This window comes from Bufo bufo, chromosome 2, assembly GCF_905171765.1.
Source record: "Bufo bufo chromosome 2, aBufBuf1.1, whole genome shotgun sequence".
Classification (NCBI taxonomy): domain Eukaryota; kingdom Metazoa; phylum Chordata; class Amphibia; order Anura; family Bufonidae; genus Bufo; species Bufo bufo.
The window spans coordinates 493306767-493329697 of NC_053390.1; the positions used below are offsets into that span (position 1 = coordinate 493306767).

At 42.7% G+C, this 22931-nt stretch overlaps 1 protein-coding gene across 2 annotated transcripts in view; it reads left to right on the forward strand.

Moving 5' to 3' along the window:
- MKNK2 (MAPK interacting serine/threonine kinase 2) overlaps positions 1-22436 on the forward strand; it is a 105888-nt gene extending 83452 nt beyond the window's left edge. For both annotated transcript variants that reach the window (XM_040417789.1, XM_040417788.1), the window contains 5 exons: positions 7773-7868; positions 9125-9319; positions 9410-9574; positions 20629-20672; positions 21186-22436. In XM_040417789.1, coding sequence (XP_040273723.1) covers positions 7773-7868; positions 9125-9319; positions 9410-9574; positions 20629-20672; positions 21186-21435 — 750 coding nt within the window. In that variant the 3' untranslated portion in view covers positions 21436-22436. The remainder of the gene's footprint in view (positions 1-7772; positions 7869-9124; positions 9320-9409; positions 9575-20628; positions 20673-21185) is intronic.
- Positions 22437-22931: the final 495 nt, after the last annotated feature.

Genomic DNA, 22931 nt, shown 5'->3' on the forward strand with positions numbered 1-22931 from the left:
TAGAATGTCACATAAAAAAATCCCCTAGAGAAGAGATCCTTCAGTCTATTCCCCTCTTAACATCTGCCACAGCGTTTGTAGTGGATGCTTCCGCTGAATCGGTTCGGATTGCTGCAAAAGATGCCGCCTTCTCAAACTCTGCCAGGCGTGCACTTTGGATGAAATCTTGGGGGGAGGCGACAACATTTCCAAATCTAAGCTTTGCTCCATAGCATTTTCGGGGGAATGTTTTTGGACTAGTCCTTGATAAAATATTAGAAAAAGCCGCTGACAAAAAGGGCTTTCCGGAAGAACAAAAAATTATTTTTTTTTTGATCTTTCAGTCAGCAATCCAAACCTTACAGAGGCAAAGGCAAGTCTGGTCGTTGGAGTTACCAGAAGGGAGGCAAGGGCAGGGGTTTCCTCCTTAACCCCCAAAACAAGTCAAGCGAAAAGCAATGACTCCATAGTAGGGGGAGGTTAAAAAAAATTCTTAACCCAGTGGGAAGCTACAACATCAAACCCTTGGGCGCTAGACATTGTAAAAAAGGATACAATAGAATTTACCTCCACCCCACCCAAAAGATTCCAAGTAATGTCACCCAATCTGAATACCCTTTCAAAAATCTGGCAGGGTATACTAGAACTAAAAGCATTAAGAGTAATAAAACAGGTCCCAATACTAGAGGAAAAACAAGGTTTATACTCAACTCTTAGTTCAGAAACCGGATGGATCCTCCAGAACCATCATAAACCTAAAAGAGCTAAACAAATCCATAGTGTACAAAAAAATTAAAATGGAATCCATCTTCATCGCACCTTGAATAAAAAAGGGGGCATGTATGATGTCTATAGATCTCAAGGACGCATACTATCACGTCCCTATACATCAAAATTCGCAAAAATATCTCTGGTTTGCATTACCAGGTCTAAATCACAAAATTTATCTTTTTCAATTATGCGCCCTTCCATTTGGCATTTTATCTGCACCAAGGGTCTTTACGAAACTTGTAGTAGAAATGTTGCCCTCCCTGAGGAAAGAGGGACTTGTAATTTTCCCATATCTAGACTATTTTCTTTTATTGAGCAATTCAGAAGTCGAGACAGTCACAAATACGCAGACCTTCTTACAGAAAGTTTCCAGCCTAGGTTGGCTGGTGAATATAAAAAAAATTTCCCTAATTCCGTCATCCAACAGGAAATTTCTTGGGGGTAATTATAGATTCAGAAGCCCAAAAGACCTTACTACCTCGGGCAAAAATAAAAGCCATAATAGAGAAAATCTGAAGATTCCAAATTCAAAACAGCACCTTGATCAGAAACTCCATGAGCATCCTGGGTCTGATGACCTCCTGTATAACAGCGGTTGCCTGGAGCCAGGACCATCCAATCCTGGATACTGAACAAATGGAACAAACATAAGTCATCCTTGGACAGGATAATAAAAATCCCCTTGCAAGTAAAAATAGATCTAAATTGGTGGAAAATGGAAAACAATCTAACCAGGGGGGTCTTCTGGCAAAAAGAACCAGGAGTACAAGTGGTAACAGACGCAAGCGCAACAGGATGGGGTGCAATGGTGGCCTCCTCAAGCTGGCAAGGAAAATGGCCGAAATGAATAAACGAGTCATCAAACTACAGGGAGTTAAGGGCGGTCGGAGGCCCTAAAATTAAATCTGGCTTTACTAAGCGGCAAACACCTAAAAATATTCTCAGACAATGCAACAGCTGTCGCTTATCTGAAGCATCAAGGAGGCAAAAAACTAAAAACCTTAAGTATATTTCTCCTGGGCAGAAAGTAACGTCTAATCTATTACAGCCATTAACTTGAAAGGATCAGAAAAGACTGAGGCAGATTTTCTAAGCAGACAAACGCTAGACCCAGGGGAATGGTCCTTAAACCCAGTCATATTTCAAAAATTAATACATGTTGGGCCAACCGCAAATAGACTTGTCCGCATCAAAAAGAAATGCAAAGGTCAACCGATTTTGCTCCCTAAATCCCAGGGAAAATCCATGGGCGGTGGACGCCTTTTCAATAAAATGGAACTGGAACCTAGCATACCAGTTTCCCCCATGGGCATTAATACCCAAGGTTCTTCAGAAAATCCTCACAGACCCAGTTACAGAGATTCTAATTACCCCTTATTGGCCCAAGAGAACCAAGGAAAGATTTCTCAGGATGGGAAACCAGGAAGATCCATGGCTGATTCCCTTCCAGGAGAACATTCTCTCACAGGGTTCAATTTTACATGAAAATCCGGGTCTCTTAGAGCTTTTGGCTTGGATCCTGAAAGCGAAATCCTAAGGAGCAGGGGCCTCTGAAGTTTTGTAATTGGTACCCTAAAAGCCAGCAGTAAAAAAGTTACTAACGCCGTTTATTTTAAAATCTGGAAAAGCTATTGCTCATGGCTGGGGAAAGAGTTTAGGGATGCATAATCTCTCTCCATACAAAAAAATCTTAAATTTTTGCAAGGAGGCCTAGACTTGGGCCTTGGGGGCCTTCTATGACACTAACCTAGCAAACCATAGATGATTAGAAGATTTTATTAAAGCTGCTTCTAGACTCAGACCTTCTCTAAAGCCAAATACACCACCATGGGACCTAAATTTAGTCCTGAATGGGTTAACAAATCTTCCTTTTTCCCCATTAACAGAAATCTCCCTAAAACGGCTATCCTTCAAAACTGCTTTTCTAATGGCGATTTACATCTGCTAGACGCATAGGAGAAATCCAGGCTTTGTCGTGTAAAGAACCATACTTATCAGTTTTTCCTGATAAAATTGTATTGAGACTAGATCCAGGTTTTCTCCCGGAAGTAGTTTCAAATTTCCATAGAGACCAGGAGATTATTTTACCCTCCCTCTGCAGTGATCCAAAAAAATGGCATCTCCTAGACGTAAAGAAGACAATTATCCAGTATCTAGAAGTTACAGCACCCTTTTAGGAAGGATAATAATCTGTTAATTCAGTTCTCTTGGAAAAATAGGGGGGAAAGCTTTCCAAAACATCCATAGGGTGTTGGATAAAAACAACTTGTTCTCTGCTATAACTTATTAGGTCAGGCATGTCCTATGGGCATTAAGGCACATTCAACTAGGGTTATGGCCTCCTCTTCGGCGGAAAAGGCTGGGGTATCTCTCGATCAAATATGCAAGGCTGCAACCTGGTCTAGTATTAATACTTTCATTAGACACTACCACCTGAACTTTTCTGCTGCAGCAGATTTTGGCATTTGGCCGAAAAGTGTTGCAAGCAGTTGCCCCCCACAACTTGGTAATCTTAGTTCTCATCTGTAGCCGTCATAGTGGATGAAACGGAAAAACTGTAATTGGACTTACCGGTAATTCTGTTTCCTTGAATCCACCATGACGGCTCATATTCCCGCTCATAAAAATTTTGTAGACCTATTTATACACCCACTTGGTATCTGGTACACACCGAGGGTGAGTGGGTGGGGGCTTAAACTATGTATTTCCTGCCCCTATAGAGGTCAAGAGGTCAATCTCATCCGTAGCTGTCATGGTGGATTCAAGGAAAGAGAATTACCGGTAAGTGTAATTACCAGTGTTTCCTGTCCCTACAGGGCAGAGAAAGGTCTCCCTGTAACAAGGCAGATGAAGTTTCTTTTTACCTGGATTTTTGGTGTATGATGATACAGGAAGTAAAGTCCTCATTGTCTCAATTGTCTACTACTCGTGGGGATCCTCCTCCTCCTAAATGGAAAAATTTGATATCTCCTTCATCCTCAGACTCTGAGGACCTGGTGGAGATGTTTCCTCTTTTAAAACTGGGGAAGATGAGGAGGGAGCGTCTGAAGCAGAATCCTCTGGGAGTAATAGAAGACTTTATTTCTCTATGGATGATATAACAGATCTGTTGAAAGCAGTCAGATCTACTATAGGGGTAGAAGTGCAGCAGTCTCACTCCATTCAAGATGAAATGTTTGGGGGTCTACTTGTAAAAAAAGTGTTTCCCATCGAGTATAAGGGAGATATGGTTTTAGCGGAGTGTTTGGACCCTGAAAGATGCTTGGAGGTATCTATTTGATCTAGTGGAATCTAAGATCTTCAATGACATCATTACCCTTCGAGGATGCCTCCCAGTTAAGAGATTCTATGGACAGGATTTCGACAGTCTGTTGCGGAAGTCATAGGAAGCAGCAATGTTCAACCTTAAGTCCAACATCGCAGCAATGTCTGTGGCAAGGTCTATGTTCCTTTGGCTAAACGAGCTGGAGGATCATATCAGGGATAAAACCTCTGTAGGAGATTTTAAATTTGAATACCCTTCTAAAATCTGCCACTGCTTTTCTAGCAGATGCTTCGGCTGAATCAGTGAGGTTCTCTGCCAGAGACGCAGGTCTCTCCAGTGCGGCCCACAGAGCACTCTGGATGAAGTGTTCGTCAGGTGACAAAACATCAAAAATGAAGCTCTGCTCCATTCTATTGGGAGAATTCGTCTTTGGTCCAGTGCTGGACAAGATCTTGGAGAAAGCCTCAGACAAGAAAAAGGGTTTTCCCGAAGACAGTCTATAAACTTGGGTACCCCTTTTCGTTCCTTTACAGATCAAGACAGGTCGTACAGGGGAAAAAGAAAGTCGGGGCGCTGGAGCTACCCCAAGGGTGGTAGAGGAAGGGGCTTCCTCCCCTCTACTTATATGAATTGGCACGTCCTAATCCATGTCAGATCCCAAAAATTCCTGCCATTTGCCATCAAAGACAAGAGGTCACCATTATCGGTTCACAGCCCTTAGAATTGGAATCGCCTCCACTCCAAGGATTTTCACCAAGTTGATAGTGGAAATGGTGGCATTCTTGAGGAAGGAGGGGTTGACGATAATCCCCTACTTAGACGATTTTCTCCTGATTGGCGACAACCCTCAACAAACTGAAAACTACTTTAAAACCTTTATCTGTTCTAAGCAGATTGGGGTGGATAGTAAATATAAACCCAATTTCAAACCTTCCACTAGAACACTGTTTCTGGGGATGATCCTAGACTCCCACATTCAATCCACATCTTTCCCAGGACAAGATGGTTTAATTACAACGAAAATTCTGGGGGGGTTTTTCACAGAAAAGACGTGCTCCATAAGAGAAGCCATGAGTCTTTTGGGCCTACTAACTTCTTGCATACCATCGGTACCCTGGAGTCTGTCATTTCCGACCTTTACAGGTTTGGATCCTCAGACAGCAGATCTCATTAGACCGCACAACGGAAATAAACGGATCTTTCCAGGGGTGTACTGTGGAAAAAGACTCCTTACATACAGATTGTGACAGATACAAGTCAGACGGGCTGGGGAGCGAAAGTGGGAGACCTCTTGTACTAGGGATCCTGGTCCCAATCAGTCAGGTCTGTCGTCGAATTTCTGAGACCTGAGGGCAGTCTGGGAAAGCCTAAAAGTAGCAGAAAAGAACCTGCAAGGTTACCACAAGTCTTCTCGGACAACACGACTGCCATTGCTTACCTCTCACATCAGGGAGGGACAAGATCAGACTCTCTGCTGTCTGTCATACAAGATGTTTGATTGGGCAGAGCACAATGTAAGCTCCATTTCAGCAATCTGTCTTAGAGGAGCTTTAAACCTAGAAGCAGACTTCCTCAGTTGCAAAAAATTAGACCAGACAGAATGGTCCCTGAAATTAAGTTTTTCAGATGATGGTAGACAGATGGGGAGTGCCCAAAGTGGATCTCTTTGCCACCAAAACGAATACAAAGGTGGAAAAATTCTGTTCCCTAAACCCCAGGGACAATCCCTGGGAGTTAGATGCTTTCTTTCGAAGATGGAATTGGAGTCTATGCTACGCCTTCCCCCCTCTCCCATTAATCCCAAGAGTGATTCGAAAAGTGTCACGACAGAACATTAATTCTGATAACCCCTTTTTGGCCAAAAAGAAGCTGGTTTTCCTCTGTCGGAGAGCTCTCCATCCCAGAACCTTGGCCTCTCCCTCTCAGGAGTGATCTTCTGCATCAGGGACTAGTTCTGTATCCCAATCCTCAGTTCCTGAAACTAACTGCCTGGATCCTGAGATCCAAATTCTGAAGTTCCAGGGTCTTTCGGATAAAGTGATACTTAGAGCCTCCAGGGGGAAAAGTAACCTTGGCAATCTACATGAAAATATTGAAAAAATTCTGTTCCTGGTCAGATGAAAAATCCCAGAATTTACAGAAACCAAACATTCAAAAAACACATTTTTTTAAATTTTTTTACAAGGTCTTGATCTGGGACTAAGACCATCCACTCTTAAGGTCCAGGTGTCTGCACTTGGCAGTTTGTTCAGGATATCGCAAACCATTGTTGGATTAGGAGGTTCATGAGAGCAGCCTTCAGACTTTGGCCGACTGTAAAATCTCGAGTCCCCTCCAGGGATCTAAATATCGTACTCCTGGACTGACGCTACCTCATTTTGAGCCTATGGACAGTTGTCATATAAAGTTATCACTAAAAACAGCTTTTCTAATAGAAATCACATCTGCCCCTAGTTTAGGTGAGATGCAGGCTATTTCCATCAGAGAACCGTACCTACGTGTTGAGGATTATTCTATCGTCCATAAATTAGATCTGAGCTTCCTTGCAAAGGTAGTATCAGATTTTCATCGTAGTCAAGAAATCATCCTGCCTTCTGTGAAAATCCCTCAAATAATAAAGCATTCGTTTTTCATTCCCTGGATGTCAGACGTTCTGTCCTGAATTACATTGAATCTACTAAGTATTTCATGAAATCTGACAGTCTGCTAATCAAATTTGCAGGGAAAAACAAGGGCCAGAAAATATCCAAATCTAATTTAGCCAGATGGGTCAAGAATACTATCTCTTTGCTATGAGATTCAGAACCATCCTTGTCCTCACAACCTGAAGGCCCATTCAACCAGGGCCATGTCCTCTAAAGATCTTGACATATTATTTTTATATATCTTCCTGTATGCTGTCGTGGTGATGCGATGGAAACACCAGAATTAGTCTTACCTGGGTTTCAGTTTCTATGAGTTCACCACGAACTCATTATTCCCTCCCTTTTTATTAATTTGTTTCTTTCGGGAGGTCCTCCCAATTGGTATGAGGTAATGCCTTCCTATTGTGATTCACCACCTTTTTTCTTTTTCTCTGATTTTGGAAACACTGGTGTGAGGGGAGGGGGGAGGGGAGGATTTAAACCTTTCTTTGTTCCTGCCCCTACAGAGGTCAGACGTCAATCTCCTTGAATGCCGTCGTGGTGATCTCATGGAAACTGAATTACCAGTAAGACTAATCCCCTTTTTTTTTTTTTTGTGCCCACTTCCAATCCCTGCTCTAGTGTTCTTGATGCTGCTATGGGGAGCTTGCAGTAACATGGTACGTGATAAAACAGGGCAGTGCAAGCTTGAAGGGAATGGCTGTGCTGGCAAATGGGTAATACTGAAAGTTTATGGCTTGGAACACTGTAAGCAATAAAGAAACCCCTTTGGTCCATTGATCTGTTTTGGCGTAGAATGGAGGGGAAGCAGTTTTCTTCTGTGAGGAGGCAAACTAGAACCACAGCTCTTTTAGTCGAGGAAGAAGGGAGCAGCAAGTTGTGGAATTCATGAAAATGCTTAATCTCGATACATTAGTAAAAATATACTGCCATTTGCTAAATATTTTCTTGCTGGAAGCACCATTTCTTTCTCTGTGGGAGGTACAGTAATGTCTATATATTTTGCTTCATAGCAGTTAATTCTTAGAAGATTTTACGTTCAGTAAAGGAACTGTTTAATAACATCTGTTTTTATGGTAACACCTAATTTTTTTTTGTCTGCTCTGTACTAGGTATCCCCAGTGAAGATTTGTGACTTTGACCTTGGGAGTGGGATCAAATTGAATAGTGATTGTTCACCAATATCCACCCCTGAACTTTTAACTCCGGTAAAATTACTTTTCTGATTTAGTGTAAACAGATAATCCTAATTTATGTATGACAATATTGCAACCAATAAGAGGCTTGATGGGGACAGTTCCTGTTTAACCACTTCTGTACCATGCCGTTAACTGTAAGGCACATCAAGCAGAACATTGGAGCACCATACCATACATTTGTGATTACCGCTGTGATCAGCAGTAGACAATCAATGCTCACTGCAATTGATCCCCCAGCAGTCGTCTGGAACTGGCAATCGCTACTATTGGTCATTCAGTGCTGAGTGACCAATAGCCGCAATCTAACTGAAAGGGGCAGGATTTCTTCGGTGACTGCACTGTAACCACCTTATTTCTGTGTGAGCCGATCAGAGCTGTAACTCAGAAGCTGCTGTTGTGTAAATAAAATAATTAATTTTGTCCCTTGATCACCCTCTATCTCCCAATCTCAGCGACTTGCTGATGATCCCCTGTTTTTCTGCTAATTGCTCCCATATTGGGGGGTTACCTGCCGAGTAAGAGGGTATGGTGTGTAAATTTATTTTTAATATAAAAACCAAGTATTTAGAGGAGAAAAATGGGGGGAAAAAATGTATCAACAGACCCCATAAAATCGGACACCAAGCTCATCAGACTTCCTATCGGACCTCCCAAAAAATAAACTTGCCTCTCTTGCTCTGGACATTGCTGCCATTATTAAGATCCAGGACTTGCTGCACCCTGCTCTTCTGGCCCGTGCTGCACTGACAGGATGTTGCAAAGTGTCAGGTCATAGTGCGCTGTACGCAGTCAGGACACAGAGGGTGAGCATAGCGCTGTCCTCACTGCTCTGTGCCTCATGCATGCTGATAACTGCTTCCATAATGGAAGTGTTCATTAGCATTCGGACTATGAGACGCATTGGGGAAAAAGGTGTCTAACAGTCTGAAAAATACGGTTAGTTTTATTTTTTTTTACTTTTTAAAGGAACAATGTGAACTGTTACAGAAGTATTTTATTCTCTAACTTTTATTGCATATCCACAGGATATTCTATAAAAGTCTGGTTTGATGTGGCTCTGGGCTGTTGTAACACCCATACGAGTAAATGGAGAGAGCTGTGCATGCACAGCACCCTGTCTACCCTCTCTACACTGTAGGTGGCAAACAGGCCTTCATCCTCAAAATAGGTGTGGGTCCCAGATTTAGAATTTGTCATTAAATCTAAAGATTAGAATTTTTTGTTAAAAATGCTACTGCATATAAGCTCGAACTCTGTGTTAACAGTGCGGATCTGCAGAATATATGGCTCCGGAAGTGGTTGAGGCGTTTAATGAGGAAGCATCTATATATGACAAGCGCTGTGATTTGTGGAGCCTGGGAGTTATCTTGTACATCATGCTGAGTGGCTATCCACCATTTGTTGGACACTGTGGAAGTGATTGTGGCTGGGATAGAGGAGAAGCTTGCCCTGCTTGTCAGGTATTATAAGATGCAAGTTCATACTTTTGTTATTTTCTTCTCTTGTCACAGTAACAAATTTTGAGGTTTCTTTTTTCATTATTTAAATAGAATATGCTATTTGTGAGTATTCAAGAAGGAAAATATGAGTTTCCCGATAAAGACTGGGCTCATATCTCATCTGGAGCCAAAGATCTTATCTCAAGGTTACTGCTGCGAGATGCCAAAAAGAGACTAAGTGCAGCACAGGTTTTACAGCATCCATGGGTGCAAGGGGTAAGTCCAGATTTGATTTTATCTTTAGTTCCAATTAAGGTTGAGAGAATCTGTTTTACTGGTTTGTAATGGAGGGACTAGTACTCTAAGTTTCTTGGCAATGTATATGCATTTTCTGGGGGATATTAATTATGGAGGGTGCCTAGTATACGTAGTACATGTGCAGAGTTTTGTAGGCTAGGCAATGCCCCTCTGATTTCCAAATTATTCAAATTATCTTTCCTACACATGTCAGCAGACATAGGATCTGATTGAACAGTTTGAGGCGCTCACAAAAAAAGGAACTTAATCCATTAAGCACAGCGAGGTGTATAATTAGAGATACTAAGGATGATCAAATCAATTCTATCAATTTGGAAGTAATCCTTAAAAAATTTGACAAACCCAAAGATTTTCACAATGCTCTTTATCATTAGGGAGACCAAAAAATATGCAGTATTGTATGCCAGGCAACACTGCTCTTGGTTTCTAGAAAGAAAATATGAAAATTTTCATATCTTAATTTGGCTGGCATCAGATAAGATTAACATTCTTTTCTTTTAAAAGAAAAGCTAATTTAAATATCCTTTACCTAAAGGTGTGCAAATTAGCTTGCCTGACAAAACTGAAAAGCAGAGATATCCGGTCTGCCAGGAGAATTAAGATATGTGAATTTGTTTATTTTCTTCCCAGAAAGCAAGAGCTGAGTTGCCTGGCATACAATACTCATGAATATTGTGTGTGTGTATGTATGTATGTATATATAGATCTATATCTATATCTATATCGACATCAACATTGCAGCAGTGTAATTTATAGCTCCTCCATCCCATTCACTTGAATGAGACAGAATGTAACTGCAAAAAAAAAAATGCAGTTCAGAGAATGCTGAGCTCACATGTGTGTCTCCATGCAGTTGATTGGCTGGGGTGCTGAGACTTGGACCCCCGCCAATCAAATATTGATAGGCCATTATAGGAAAAACGGGAAAACCCCTTTCAATCTAGAGCTCTCTAACACTAGATAGAATAAGGATGGCAGGTGTGTCACAGCCCCTTAAAATATATAATTGGCAGGTGCAGAGTCAGACCCTCCCCAATTAATATCTGTAGCCCAGATGACCCTGTTAACCACTTCAATGAGCACCTTTGTACTTCATAGATAACCATTTAAGTTATGGTTGCAATGAACTTGTTAAAGTAAGATTACACTCCTTGATTTGTTAGTATATTTTAAGAATCTGTTACGTATATGTCAACAAAACAATGCTAGAATTTAATCAATGTGACAGCTTACAGGATGTTCCCATGCCAGCACTACAGTTGATTTCTCCTATGCCTCTTTAGGAACAGGAACACACTGGGGGAAAGCCCCCCTCCCAGTGTTTTACCTGCCCATAGAGTTGAGCTCTGCTTTGGGAAGTTCTTGTTTGAATTGTGGCCCCTTGGTGGGGGTTTGTCTATAGGGAAGGGGGGGGGGGGGTACCTCTCTCCTCAGCCCCTTTTTAGCCTAGGGAAAACTTCACTGGGCAGAGGTCACCTAGCACTTCACAACTTCCACCTTTTCACCACACTGGAGATTCCAAAGCATACCAGTTGTCACTTCCCTTCTGGGACTGTGGGCTCGTGTCTGCTGCAGGCATGGGTGATCAGCAACAATCTTAGGAGTTTTCTTGATGTTTGCGGGACTCTCATTGTAGGGTTTGACTCTTATATGAGGAAGTCTACAAGAAACAGATTTGTCCTGAATACATCAGGAAACTAATCCAAGATGAACAAGCCCCCTTGTTATCTGAATTGAGGTTGATTTGCAAAGAAATCCAGTCTTCTATTATTAGCTTGGGTTCCTCCTTCCAGATCCCATCCACCTCCAGCTAAGGGACCCAGATTGGAGCTGAAGTCTGACTCAGATGTTGATGCAGACTGCATTATGTCTCAGAGGGCAAGTTTGTAATGGGGAGAGGAAGTCTCAGCATCCATCACAGCGGATAAGGGAAAGAATATTCTCTACAATCAGCAGAGAGAGAAACCATGAATGTTAAGGGGGTGCAGCAACCAAGATCGACACAAGACAAGATATTTGGGGGTCCAAGAGTAAAAATGAGGAAGGCATTTCCTGTAAATTTTTACTCAGAAGAGACTATCTTCCAAGATTTTAGTAACTGCTTGGTATTCAACACGGCAGACTAACTTATGGGCTTAAATGCCAAACCTTGATGTTGCAAAAAAGGTCAAGAAGACTTCTGTTCCCTTTAAGGACTCCTCTCAGCTCTAAGACACTACGGACTGGAAAGCCAATGGTCTGTAAAGAACTTGGGAATCATGCCTTATTTAACATTTAGTCTACTTTCACACTCGTGTTTTGGCTTTCCGTTTGTGAGATCCGTTCAAAGCTCTCACAAGCGGTCCAAAACAGATCAGTTTTTCCCCTAATGCATCCTGAATGGAAATGGATCCGCTCAGAATGCATCTGTTCAGTCTCCAAACGCTTGCAGCATTTTGGTGTCAGTCTGATGAAACTGAGCCAAACAAATCCGTCCTAGGACACAATGTAAGTCAATGGGGATGGATCAGTTTTCACTGACACAATTTGGCACAATAGAAAACTGATCCATCCTCCATTGACTTTCAATGGTGGTCAAGACTGATCCCTCTTGGCTATGTTAAAGATAATACAAACGGAACCTTTCTGAACGGATGCAGACGGTTGTATTATCTAAACTGATCCGTCCATGACTGATCCACACAAAACGGGAGGGCGAAAGTAGCCTAATGTGGCTGCTGCCTCTGTGGTGAAGCCTGTTTTTGTGGCTAAGCCAGTTTGAGAATATCTAAGGATTAAGACATTCATACAAGAGATCCTGACTCCGTTCCCATGCTGAATATGGCTACAGCATTCACGGTGGATGCTTTTGCCGGATATGTCCGATTCACAGCAAGAGTCCTGTCCAATGTAGCCAAACATGCTCTGGTTGAAAATCAGTCAGGTGATGTCCCATGAAAAAAGTCGTGTTCCATCCCTTTCTCAGGAGCCTATATCTTTGGGATGGTTCTGGATAAGTTAGAGAAAGTGTAAAAGAGAGATAGGGGACGACTCACCTCTGATTATATGATGGTAAGGTGCACCAAACTGATGTTGTACCCAATCACCAAAAAACAATTGTATAGAAAATAGAATAGGCACTCTTATATCTGGTTCAGTAGGTAGGCAATGCGACTCAAGCAATATGATAATGCTGGGTAGATTTATTGGTAGCAGTATATGACAATATGCAATTGGTAATGAAAACCTAATACCTCAATTCTCTAAATAAATGGATAAAACACACATAAAATTGATATATAAAATACACATAAAACCATCCACTGTTATAGCTAGTGGAAAGCCAGAGGTCCAGTCCAACTTGGATAGGAGGGACACTATGTTAGTCCACTATCTAGAACAGCGGCTAGCAGCAAGTATACTTCCAGAGAACTGTGTGAATAAATATATGTTCAAATAAATGAAAAATTTCTTTGAAAATATTCAAAAGTGACGTGTTAAAACTGGTGATTAAGTGGCCGATATATAAAGGTGACAAGGTATATAGAATCAAACATATAGTGCAAACACTAAAAGTGAATTTATATAAATATATAAATAGGTAAGTATCTCTGGTAAATCAATATAATTGCTGACTCCCGCTTATAATGGTGTTCCACAAGAATATCACTATCAATTAGAAAGCGTGTGGTCTGGATCGCTGTTTAATCCACACAATTGTCCGCAAATAGAATCTATTAGAGCAGGTAGGCTGTATCTATGAACGGCCACGGCAATAGTATGGATGTATCCAATAGTATGGCAATTCAATAAAGCAATAATGTCAATGTAGCAAACAATGTATCGGAGTGCCTGGACAGCAGTGCATATGTATCCAGCTATATTGTATCAGTCCACATATGTCGAAGCTGCTAGCTTTTACTCACATATATTCCCACCGTGGCGTCCCACGAGGTGTAAGTTCGTGCAAGCTTGTTTTTCTATAGCGCAACTGCGCTTAGACGCTTGTACTGCTGTCTCTCTCCGGCTGTGAATACAAATGCTGGCTATGTCGCAATATCAGTCCACGTCCGGTTTCCTTAGTTGGAATCGGTGTTCCACCTGTCTAGGTCAATGCTAGTGCCGGAACACCAGATGCATCAGTCAATTTTAATGGCTCCAAGTAGCTCCGCAGCTCAATTTTCTTTCAGAGCTGCAGTCCTGGCATCCTTAAGAAAGCGCTTACTCAATATCGTATAAGGTTATTGCCTGTATATTGTCAGGTCCAAATGTCCTTTGCCAGACGCGTTTCAAAGGCTTCCTGCCTTTTTCCTCAGAGGCTAATTCTGAGGAAAAAGGCAGGAAGCCTTTGAAACGCGTCTGGCAAAGGACATTTGGACCTGACAATATACCGGCAATAACCTTATACGATATTGAGTAAGCGCTTTCTTAAGGATGCCAGGACTGCAGCTCTGAAAGAAAATTGAGCTGCGGAGCTACTTGGAGCCATTAAAATTGACTGATGCATCTGATGTTCCGGCACTAGCATTGACCTAGACAGGTGGAACACTGATTCCAACTAAGGAAACCGGACGTGGACTGATATTGCGACATAGCCAGCATTTGTATTCACAGCCGGAGAGAGACAGCAGTACAAGCGTCTAAGCGCAGTTGCGCTATAGAAAAACAAGCTTGCCCGAACTTACACCTCGTGGGACGCCACTGTGGGAATATATGTGAGTAAAAGCTAGCAGCTTCGACATATGTGGACTGATACAATATAGCTGGATACTTATGCACTGCTGTCCAGGCACTCCGATACATTGTTTGCTACATTGACATTATTGCTTTATTGAATTGCCATACTATTGGATACATCCATACTATTGCCGTGGCCGTTCATAGATACAGCCTACCTGCTCTAATAGATTCTATTTGCGGACAATTGTGTGGATTAAACAGCGATCCAGACCACACGCTTTCTAATTGATAGTGATATTCTTGTGGAACACCATTATAAGCGGGAGTCAGCAATTATATTGATTTACCAGAGATACTTACCTATTTATTTATATATTTATATAAATTCACTTTTAGTGTTTGCACTATATGTTTGATTCTATATACCTTGTCACCTTTATATATCGGCCACTTAATCACCAGTTTTAACACGTCACTTTTGAATATTTTCAAAGAAATTTTTCATTTATTTGAACATATATATATTCACACAGTTCTCTGGAAGTATACTTGCTGCTAGCCGCTGTTCTAGATAGTGGACTAACATCGTGTCCCTCCTATCCAAGTTGGACTGGACCTCTGGCTTTCCACTAGCTATAACAGTGGATGGTTTTATGTGTATTTTATATATCAATTTTATGTGTGTTTTATCCATTTATTTAGAGAATTGAGGTATTAGGTTTTCATTACCAATTGCATATTGTCATATACTGCTACCAATAAATCTACCCAGCATTTTCATATTGCTTGAGTCGCATTGCCTACCTACTGAACCAGATATAAGAGTGCCTATTCTATTTTCTATACAAAAGTTAGAGAAAGTGGCTGATAAAAAGGGGTTTTTGGTAAACTCAAAAGAATACTGTCCTTTTAGATACCAGGGTGTTAACAGAGCCCTGGTAGAGGCTAAAGGGAAGACCTGAAGATGGCTCTACCTTAAAGGTGGCAATGACAGAGGTTTCCTTTTCAACCCCAGCAATAGAGGTAACCAATGATTGCCTTGATGCCAGGTAGGTGGGGGAAGACTTTCTTCTTTCTGTAAGAATGATCCAATATAATACTTGGGTCCACCTCCATCGGATTATTACGGTCTTCTTTCAAAGATCCCAGGTTTCTTCCCCAAAAAAAAAAATCTCCTTTTTCAGGGTCCACTTCGTGAGTCAGAGGTCCAAAAGTTAAAATTAAGCACTTGGATCTTAAAAGGAAAATTCTGAAGACTCAGGGCATTTCTGACAAAGTAATTTCTGAATTACAGAAGAACTGCAAAGTTGTTGCCTCAGCTATTTACAAGGAGGTTAGGAAAACGTTCTTCATAGTTTGACTCTAAACATCCAGGTCAATTTCCTCCAAGATTTCAGACATCCTGGACTTTCACCAGACAGGGTTTGATTGTGGTCTCAGGTCCAGATTTCTGCTTTCTAGATCGTTCTTTAGCTGACCATAGGTGGATTGAGGATTAACTAAGGCTGTAACACTGATCAGACCACCGACCCTTAGTCGGGCCATTTCCCCCACCCCTGAATTTGATGGATGCTTAATGGACTTTGTATACCTCTTTGAGATCTGGAGTGTGTACGTTTAAAGGGGTTTTCCCATCACATACAATGAGGGAATAATGCTAAGATATGCCCCCATTGTCTGATAGGTGCGGGTCCCACCTCTGGGACCTGCACCTACGATTAGAACGGAGTGGGAAATGAATGGATGAATGGAGGGCGCACTGCGCATGTGCAGCTGCACTCCATTCATTTCAATGGGGCCTACGAAAAAGAGCGCTGGCTTGGCTATTTCAGTCTGCCCCATATAAATGAATGGGAGCTGGGACTGCTTTTGCCCCAGCTCCCATTCATTTTTATGGGGCAGACTGAAATGGGAGCAGCGCTTGGTCGTGGATGGACCCCAGGTTTCCCAGTCACCACTCTCCCCGCTCCGCTTGCCTTGTAGGTGCGGGTCCCAAAGTTGGGACCCGCAGCTGTCAGACAATGGGGGCCTGCGTCTATCTTATGCGCAAAAGATAATGACCACTAGGCAAACAGTTTTGAGGGACAAGAACTTTAGAGGTATTCCCATCACATACAATATGTGATGGGAATACCTCTAAAGTTCTTGTCCCTCAAAACTGTTTGCCTAGTGGTCATTATCTTTTGCGCATAAGATAGACGCAGGCCCTTTTGAATAGGGCGTCCTACCTCCGCATCCTATAGGATAAAATAAACCTAAAGGGATTGTCACCTCGTTTTGGGTTATAGAGATGCAGACATGCACGGCTAGACCGCCGCAAGCATGGCCGCAAGGGGGATTTTAGAGATCTGTAAATGAGCCTTGTAAGGTGCCCAAGGGGCTGTACTAACCTTCTTGGTGCCCAGGCACACACCCCTGTGAAGGAGCCCAGCACCGCCTGTGTCCTCAGAATCTCCTCCTTTCTTCAGTTAGATTGCTGTAATCTCGCGATGCGCCGTGCCGGTGTAGTGTTCCTCCCCTGTGCTGGCATCAGCCTCAAAGAAGGAACTGCGCATGCGTGAGCTCGCGCATCGCGATATTACGGCAATCTAACTGAAGAAAGGAGGAGATTCGGAGGATGCAGGCGGTGCTGGGCTGCTTCACAGGGGGGCGTGGCTGGGCACCAAGAAGGTTAGTACAGCACCTTACAAGGCTCATTTACATCTCTAAAATCATTTTTTAAACTCAAGGACATAGCCCTATAGGACAGGTATATTGCCAGGGACGGACATGCCGCCTGTGCAGCCGGTTCAGCTGCACAGGGGCCCAGCGTGGGAGGCCCTCCAATTAAGTTATCTACGCATCTACAGGACGCACAGACAGCTGATTGTAATGGTGAAGCAGAGAGCCGCCTGCTTCACCATTCATCACACCATCCAGCATGTAGAAGGGGCCCACCTTACTATCTGACTTCAGTCTCAGGATGTACTTCGTCCGCAGCTCTGAGGAGCAGGGCCAGCACATCCTGAGTTGCATCTGCGATCTCCCCCTCCATCCTCCATACAGCTCAGTCCTGCTGTGTAGTGGGCAGCGTCAGCCAGGTCTGTGCTGAGACACTTCACTGTGTGTAGCTCCGCCTCCCGTCTAGTAATGTGAGTAGCTCCACCCCCTGGTGGTAGCCCCACCCACATGCGCTACTCTCCTAGCGCTTCTGGTGCTTAATGTGTGAGGCCTGCAGCAACTTGAGTGAGTGAGGACCGGAGGCTGCCCCAGGGACCACTGTCTCTGCCAGACACTGAACTTGGTATGTTATTATTTTTTTACCCCACCTGGCCCTCCTGTGACTGTCCCTTACCCACATACCGTGAGGCTACATTAAAGGGGTTGTCCGGGTTCAGAGCTGAACCCGGACATCCCTTTTTCACCCCGGCAGCATCACTGACAGGAGCATCGGATCAGTTAATGCTCCGATGCCCTCCTTTGCCCTGCGCTAAATCGCGTTGGGCAAAGGCATTTTTTCGAGATCCGGACTCTCCATGGGGCTGCCAGGAAGCCCGTTGACGTCACCGTCACTGATGGGTGGGATTTAGCGCTGCCCTAGCCAGTAAAACGGCTAGGGCAGCACTAAAGCCTGCCCATCAGAGCCGGTGACTTCACCGAACACTGCCGGGCAGAAGTTTCCACCTGGCAGTGTGTTATTGAAAACAAAAGAGCCCTTGCCCTGCGCGATGTAGCGCAGAGCAAGTGAGCGCATCAGAGCATGAGATGCTCCGATGCTAGCTTGAGACTGCCTGGGTGAAAATAAGGGTATGTCCGGGTTCAGCTCTGAACCCGGACAACCCCTTTAAGAAGGTATTTTGCGGTCCGCGGATCGGCAAGATATGTATGCTGTCCCTATGCGATCAGTATATTTTTGCAAACTCATTAACTTAAATGGGTCTGCAGTCCGCATTTTGTAGAGAAATATAGGACACTTAACATTTTCCATCTTGTGCAGAACGGACATACAGAAAGCACATGGAAGTCATTTGCTTTCCGCATGCATCCGTATGTCTGTTTCGCAAAGGATAGAAAATGTGACATGTCCTATACTGGTCCGCAACATGCAGGCTAGTTAATAGGTCTGCAAAAAAAATGCAGATGGCACATGGGCGTCATCCGTAATTTGCAGATCATAAAATACATATGGTCCATGTCGTGTAAATGGGTTAAGTGTTGCCCAGACATGCAGGGGGTGATTTATTAAGACCGGTGTTTTAGACACCAGTCTTAAAAACCCCTAAACTGGAAGTGGTTCTGCTGATGTTATGAAGAGGCGCCGGCCTCTCCATAACTTTAGCGCATCCAGCGCCAGTGTAAATGCATATCATCCAGACTGAATCCTGACCCGTTCATTTCAATAGGTCTGTGTGAGGGGGCACATATCTGGCCAGAACTACCGTGAGGGGGCACATATCTGGCCAGAACTACCGTGAGGGGGCACATATCTGGCCAGAACTACCGTGAGGGGGCACATATCTGGCCAGAACTACAGTGAGGGGGCACATATCTGGCCAGAACTACCGTACTATGTAGGGGCATTAAGAGGACATTAATACGCACCACAGTATCTGAAGGGTCTCCACTATCTTTGATGCGACTGATCACCCCTTCCTCTCCCTGTAGGATTAGGGGAAGATGACAAATTGGGGTCCCTTCTGCTGCCACTCCTCATTGTATTAATCTTTACCTATGGCCTATGTTTATTTCTATGTGTGGTTAGGGCCCAGGCACATTCTTTGCACAGGGGCCCTCTGCTGCCAGTGTCCGCCCCTGTATATTGCAGACATGCTAGTGGCGATCTAGCCGTGCATGTCTGCATCTCTATAAACTAAAACGAGGTGACTGAATCCCTTTAAAATTAGATCCAGCTTTTCTACCTATAGCTGCTTCCACCACAGCCAATGGATAATTCATATTCTAGGCTCAAAGTGTGACACTCTAGTCAGCTAATTAATCCATACCCCTTGAGCAAAAGGTACCTCAAAATTGTGACTTTGGGGTTTCATAAGCTGTAAGTCATAATCAACCAAATTATAACAAAGGCTTAAAATATCTCGCTTTGCATGTACTGAGTCTATCTAATATATTAGTTTCACCTTTTAAATTGCATTACTGAAATGAATTTTGCACGATATTCTAATTTTTCGAGTTTCACCTGTACTTATCCCAGAGACCTAGAAAATCAACTCTGTAGTACTGTCATGTTGGACTCCTAGAAAACAGGACTCATTTGTGTGTATGTGTGTGTGTATATATATATATATATATATATATATATATATATATACAACCATAACTACAGATCCCTTGACAAAGGCCAGATATATGGCCGAAACGTTGGGACACGTTATACAAGCCTAATTTGCTCCTATCCGGATGTATCAATTACGTGTATATACATGAAATTATGAAATGATGTAGAACATCAATGAATTAATTAAATTGCATCCAACTTACTCTGGTGTGCCACGAATTTCTTCACTTTGCTACATGACGATTCCTCGTCCTTCGTGGGCACCCATTACCAAAACAGGGTGTGCGGATCTCATTATCCCCCCACTGAGCACATGTGACAGACGTGACAGTCTTGAGACGCCGTGGAGAACGTTCTGCTGCCTGCAACATCCTCCAGCATGACTGGTTTGGCATTGGGTCAGTAATGGTGTGGGGTGGCATTTCTTTGGAGGGCCACACAGCCCTCCATGTGCTCACCAGAGGTAGCCTCAGACTCCTTGTGAGACCATATGCTGGTGCGGTTGGCCCTGGGTTTCTCCTAATGCAAGAGAATGCTAGACCTCATGTGGCTGGAGTGTGTCAGCAGTTCCTGCAAGACGAAGGCATTGATGCTATGGACTGGCCCGCCCGTTCCCCAGACCTGAAACCTATTGAGCACATCTGGGACATAATGTCTCGCTCTATCCACCAACGTCACGTTGCACCACAGACTGTCCAGGAGTTGGCAGATGCTTTAGTCCAGGTCTTGGAGGAGATCCCTCAGGAGACCGTCCACCACCTTATCAGGAGCATGCACAGGCGTTGTAGGGAGGTCATACAGGCACGTGGAGGCCACACACACTACTGAGCCTCATTTTGACTTGTTTGACAAAGTTCGATCAGCCTGTAGTGTGTTTTTCCACTTTAATTTTGAGTGTGACTCCAAATCCAGACCTCCATGGGTTGAAAAATTTGATTTCCATTTTTTAATTTTTGTGTGATTTTGTTGTCGGCACATTCAACTATGTGAAGAATATTTAATTCAGATCTAGGATGTTATTTTTGTGTTCCCTTTTATTTTTTTGAGCAGTGTATATATTATATATTTTATTTTTTAGTGTGCACCAGAGAATACACTCCCAACTCCTATTATTCTACAAAGGTGAGTGTTACTTGTTTTGCATTGGGACTTGATTATAAATGGTAAAAACATTGTAGATATACCTGACCTAATATATTGAAAATATTAGACAATGTTGTCTAGCTGTGTACCATAATTATCAGTGGTTTGGACTGGAAATAAATTTGGTGCATGGCTATTGGTTTGCTTTCTTTGAGAGGAGTACTGTACCAGAATTGTAGCACAATTTTGGCCCTAATTACTCATGTTAAGCCACAGCCTTTTCCATTAAGCAAAACCCCCTTGCCGTACTAGGCACAGATAATTTAACTCTGGATGCACCAAATTGCTCTGCAGTTACACCAGAATCTAGGAACACCCACATTAGTAATTGTGGGCCATTTTCACTTGGAGACCGTATGCAGAAAAGCATAATGGGGTAATTGACTAAGATACTATACTTCAGTGAACTGTTGAAACTGCGTGTTGTGGGATTATTAAATTAAATAAAATGCAAATCAATGGTTAAACTAAATTGTTGCCTTGCTCTTTTAGGAACAGTAGTGCCAAAGATCTTACATCATTTGCTGCTGAAGCTATAGCAATGAACCGCCAGCTGATGGAGCGCGAAGAGGAAGAACAAGAAGAAGACTCTTCTTCATGCCCTATCATGGTTAAAGCTACCTCTTGCTCCACTAAACTTTCTCCTCCTTCTGAATCAAAGTTGGCGATGAGGAGACAACAGGGAAGCAGAAGGGGCATCTCTCCTCCTAACCTAGGCTCTCTTCTTATTGTGAATGACTGAGTTTACGTCTAAAGAAAAAGTGTATGACTAAGCAATGACACAGAATGATTATTGTCTTTTTTGTTTTTCCCTTTTCAACCTCTGGCTGTGCAGCAGTCTGATATTTGACTATAAAACAGAATATGGTGAACTCATTTTCTTTCAGCAATCTTCTTGAGGTGCACTCTAAAAAAGTTTTTAGGCACTAGAAATTGCCTCCAAATCAAATATCTGGCTGTTAAGTCTGCTTGTTTGAAAATGCAAACTGACAGATTTTTGGCAGAAGTCTCATTTGAAGGATTACTTTTTGTATGTTTGAGGTTGGTCAAAACCTTAAAATGTTCATGCACATATCATGCTTAGAGCCAGTGTTATTCAAAGCAACACTTACAACACGGGTATATCATAGTTACAGGTATATGGGTGTACTAGGATTTTGAAATTGGTTAAACTATGAAAAAGAGGGGATAGGGCAATGACTATAAAATTGTGTTCAGTCTAGGGGAATGTATATTCTGTGCATAGCATTTTTTTTATCTTTGTACAGGTTGTGAGGAAATTTTAGGTTTGTGTCGTATTTTTTGTCTGCTTTGTTGAGACAGCACTGTAAAACTAGACACAGTCCATAGACTAAAGTGGCATTCTTTCTAGGCAAAGATAAATAGCACCCCATTTCCTTTTTCTCCTCGGTACAAGGTAACAGAACTGCTCCCATGTTTTTGTTTTTCAGACGTTTCAAATAGATATGCAGCCTTTTTAGATGCTTAGTTTATACAGAAATGTACATCTTTATTTTCAGTTAGTGCATCTTTTGTCTTGGGACTAACCATTCTGTCCTTATACTTGTGTACTAGCCAGGAAGCCAGTTTCTGTCCTTTCCTCTGTAGATGGAAACTCCCTCAGCAGCCCTTTATTCCTCCCACTAGATCCCCCACCTCCTCCACAGGAGCATAGAATATTAGAATCATTAAGCTTCAAGTACCTTTTTACATCTCATGGTCACTTGATTGTCATATGGGTTACACTTGGCAAAAAAATGAAACTCCTAGCAAATGCCTAGATCTGTTAGCTATTCTGTAAGCCCTTTTATATTAGGAAATTAAACCTAATTAATTTAATCAAATGTTTGAAAGTCTGAAAGCAATGTGTGACATCACAAGGTCCTGTCAGGATGATGAGAATACAGACTGCCAGGAGGAGGATCTTTGGGTTGGAACAACATTATAGATGCCCACCCTCCTTTTCACTCTCCCCCTTAGGACAGTAGTATTCTGGGACTTGAAGGCAAGACTGCAGCAGTATGCAAAAGTATTTTGATGTAGCCGCCATTTTTAATGAATACTAGCAGAATGAGACTGCTTCGCACTGGTATATTTTCACCATTTCATTTAATGTTTGTGTGGTTAAGATATCCAGTGTCCCCCTGATGATCTCCCCATTGACCCTGCATAGCACCCTGCCACCTTAACAGTGCCCCCCACAGTGCCCCATCCCCTTAGTGACTGCCCTATCATCCT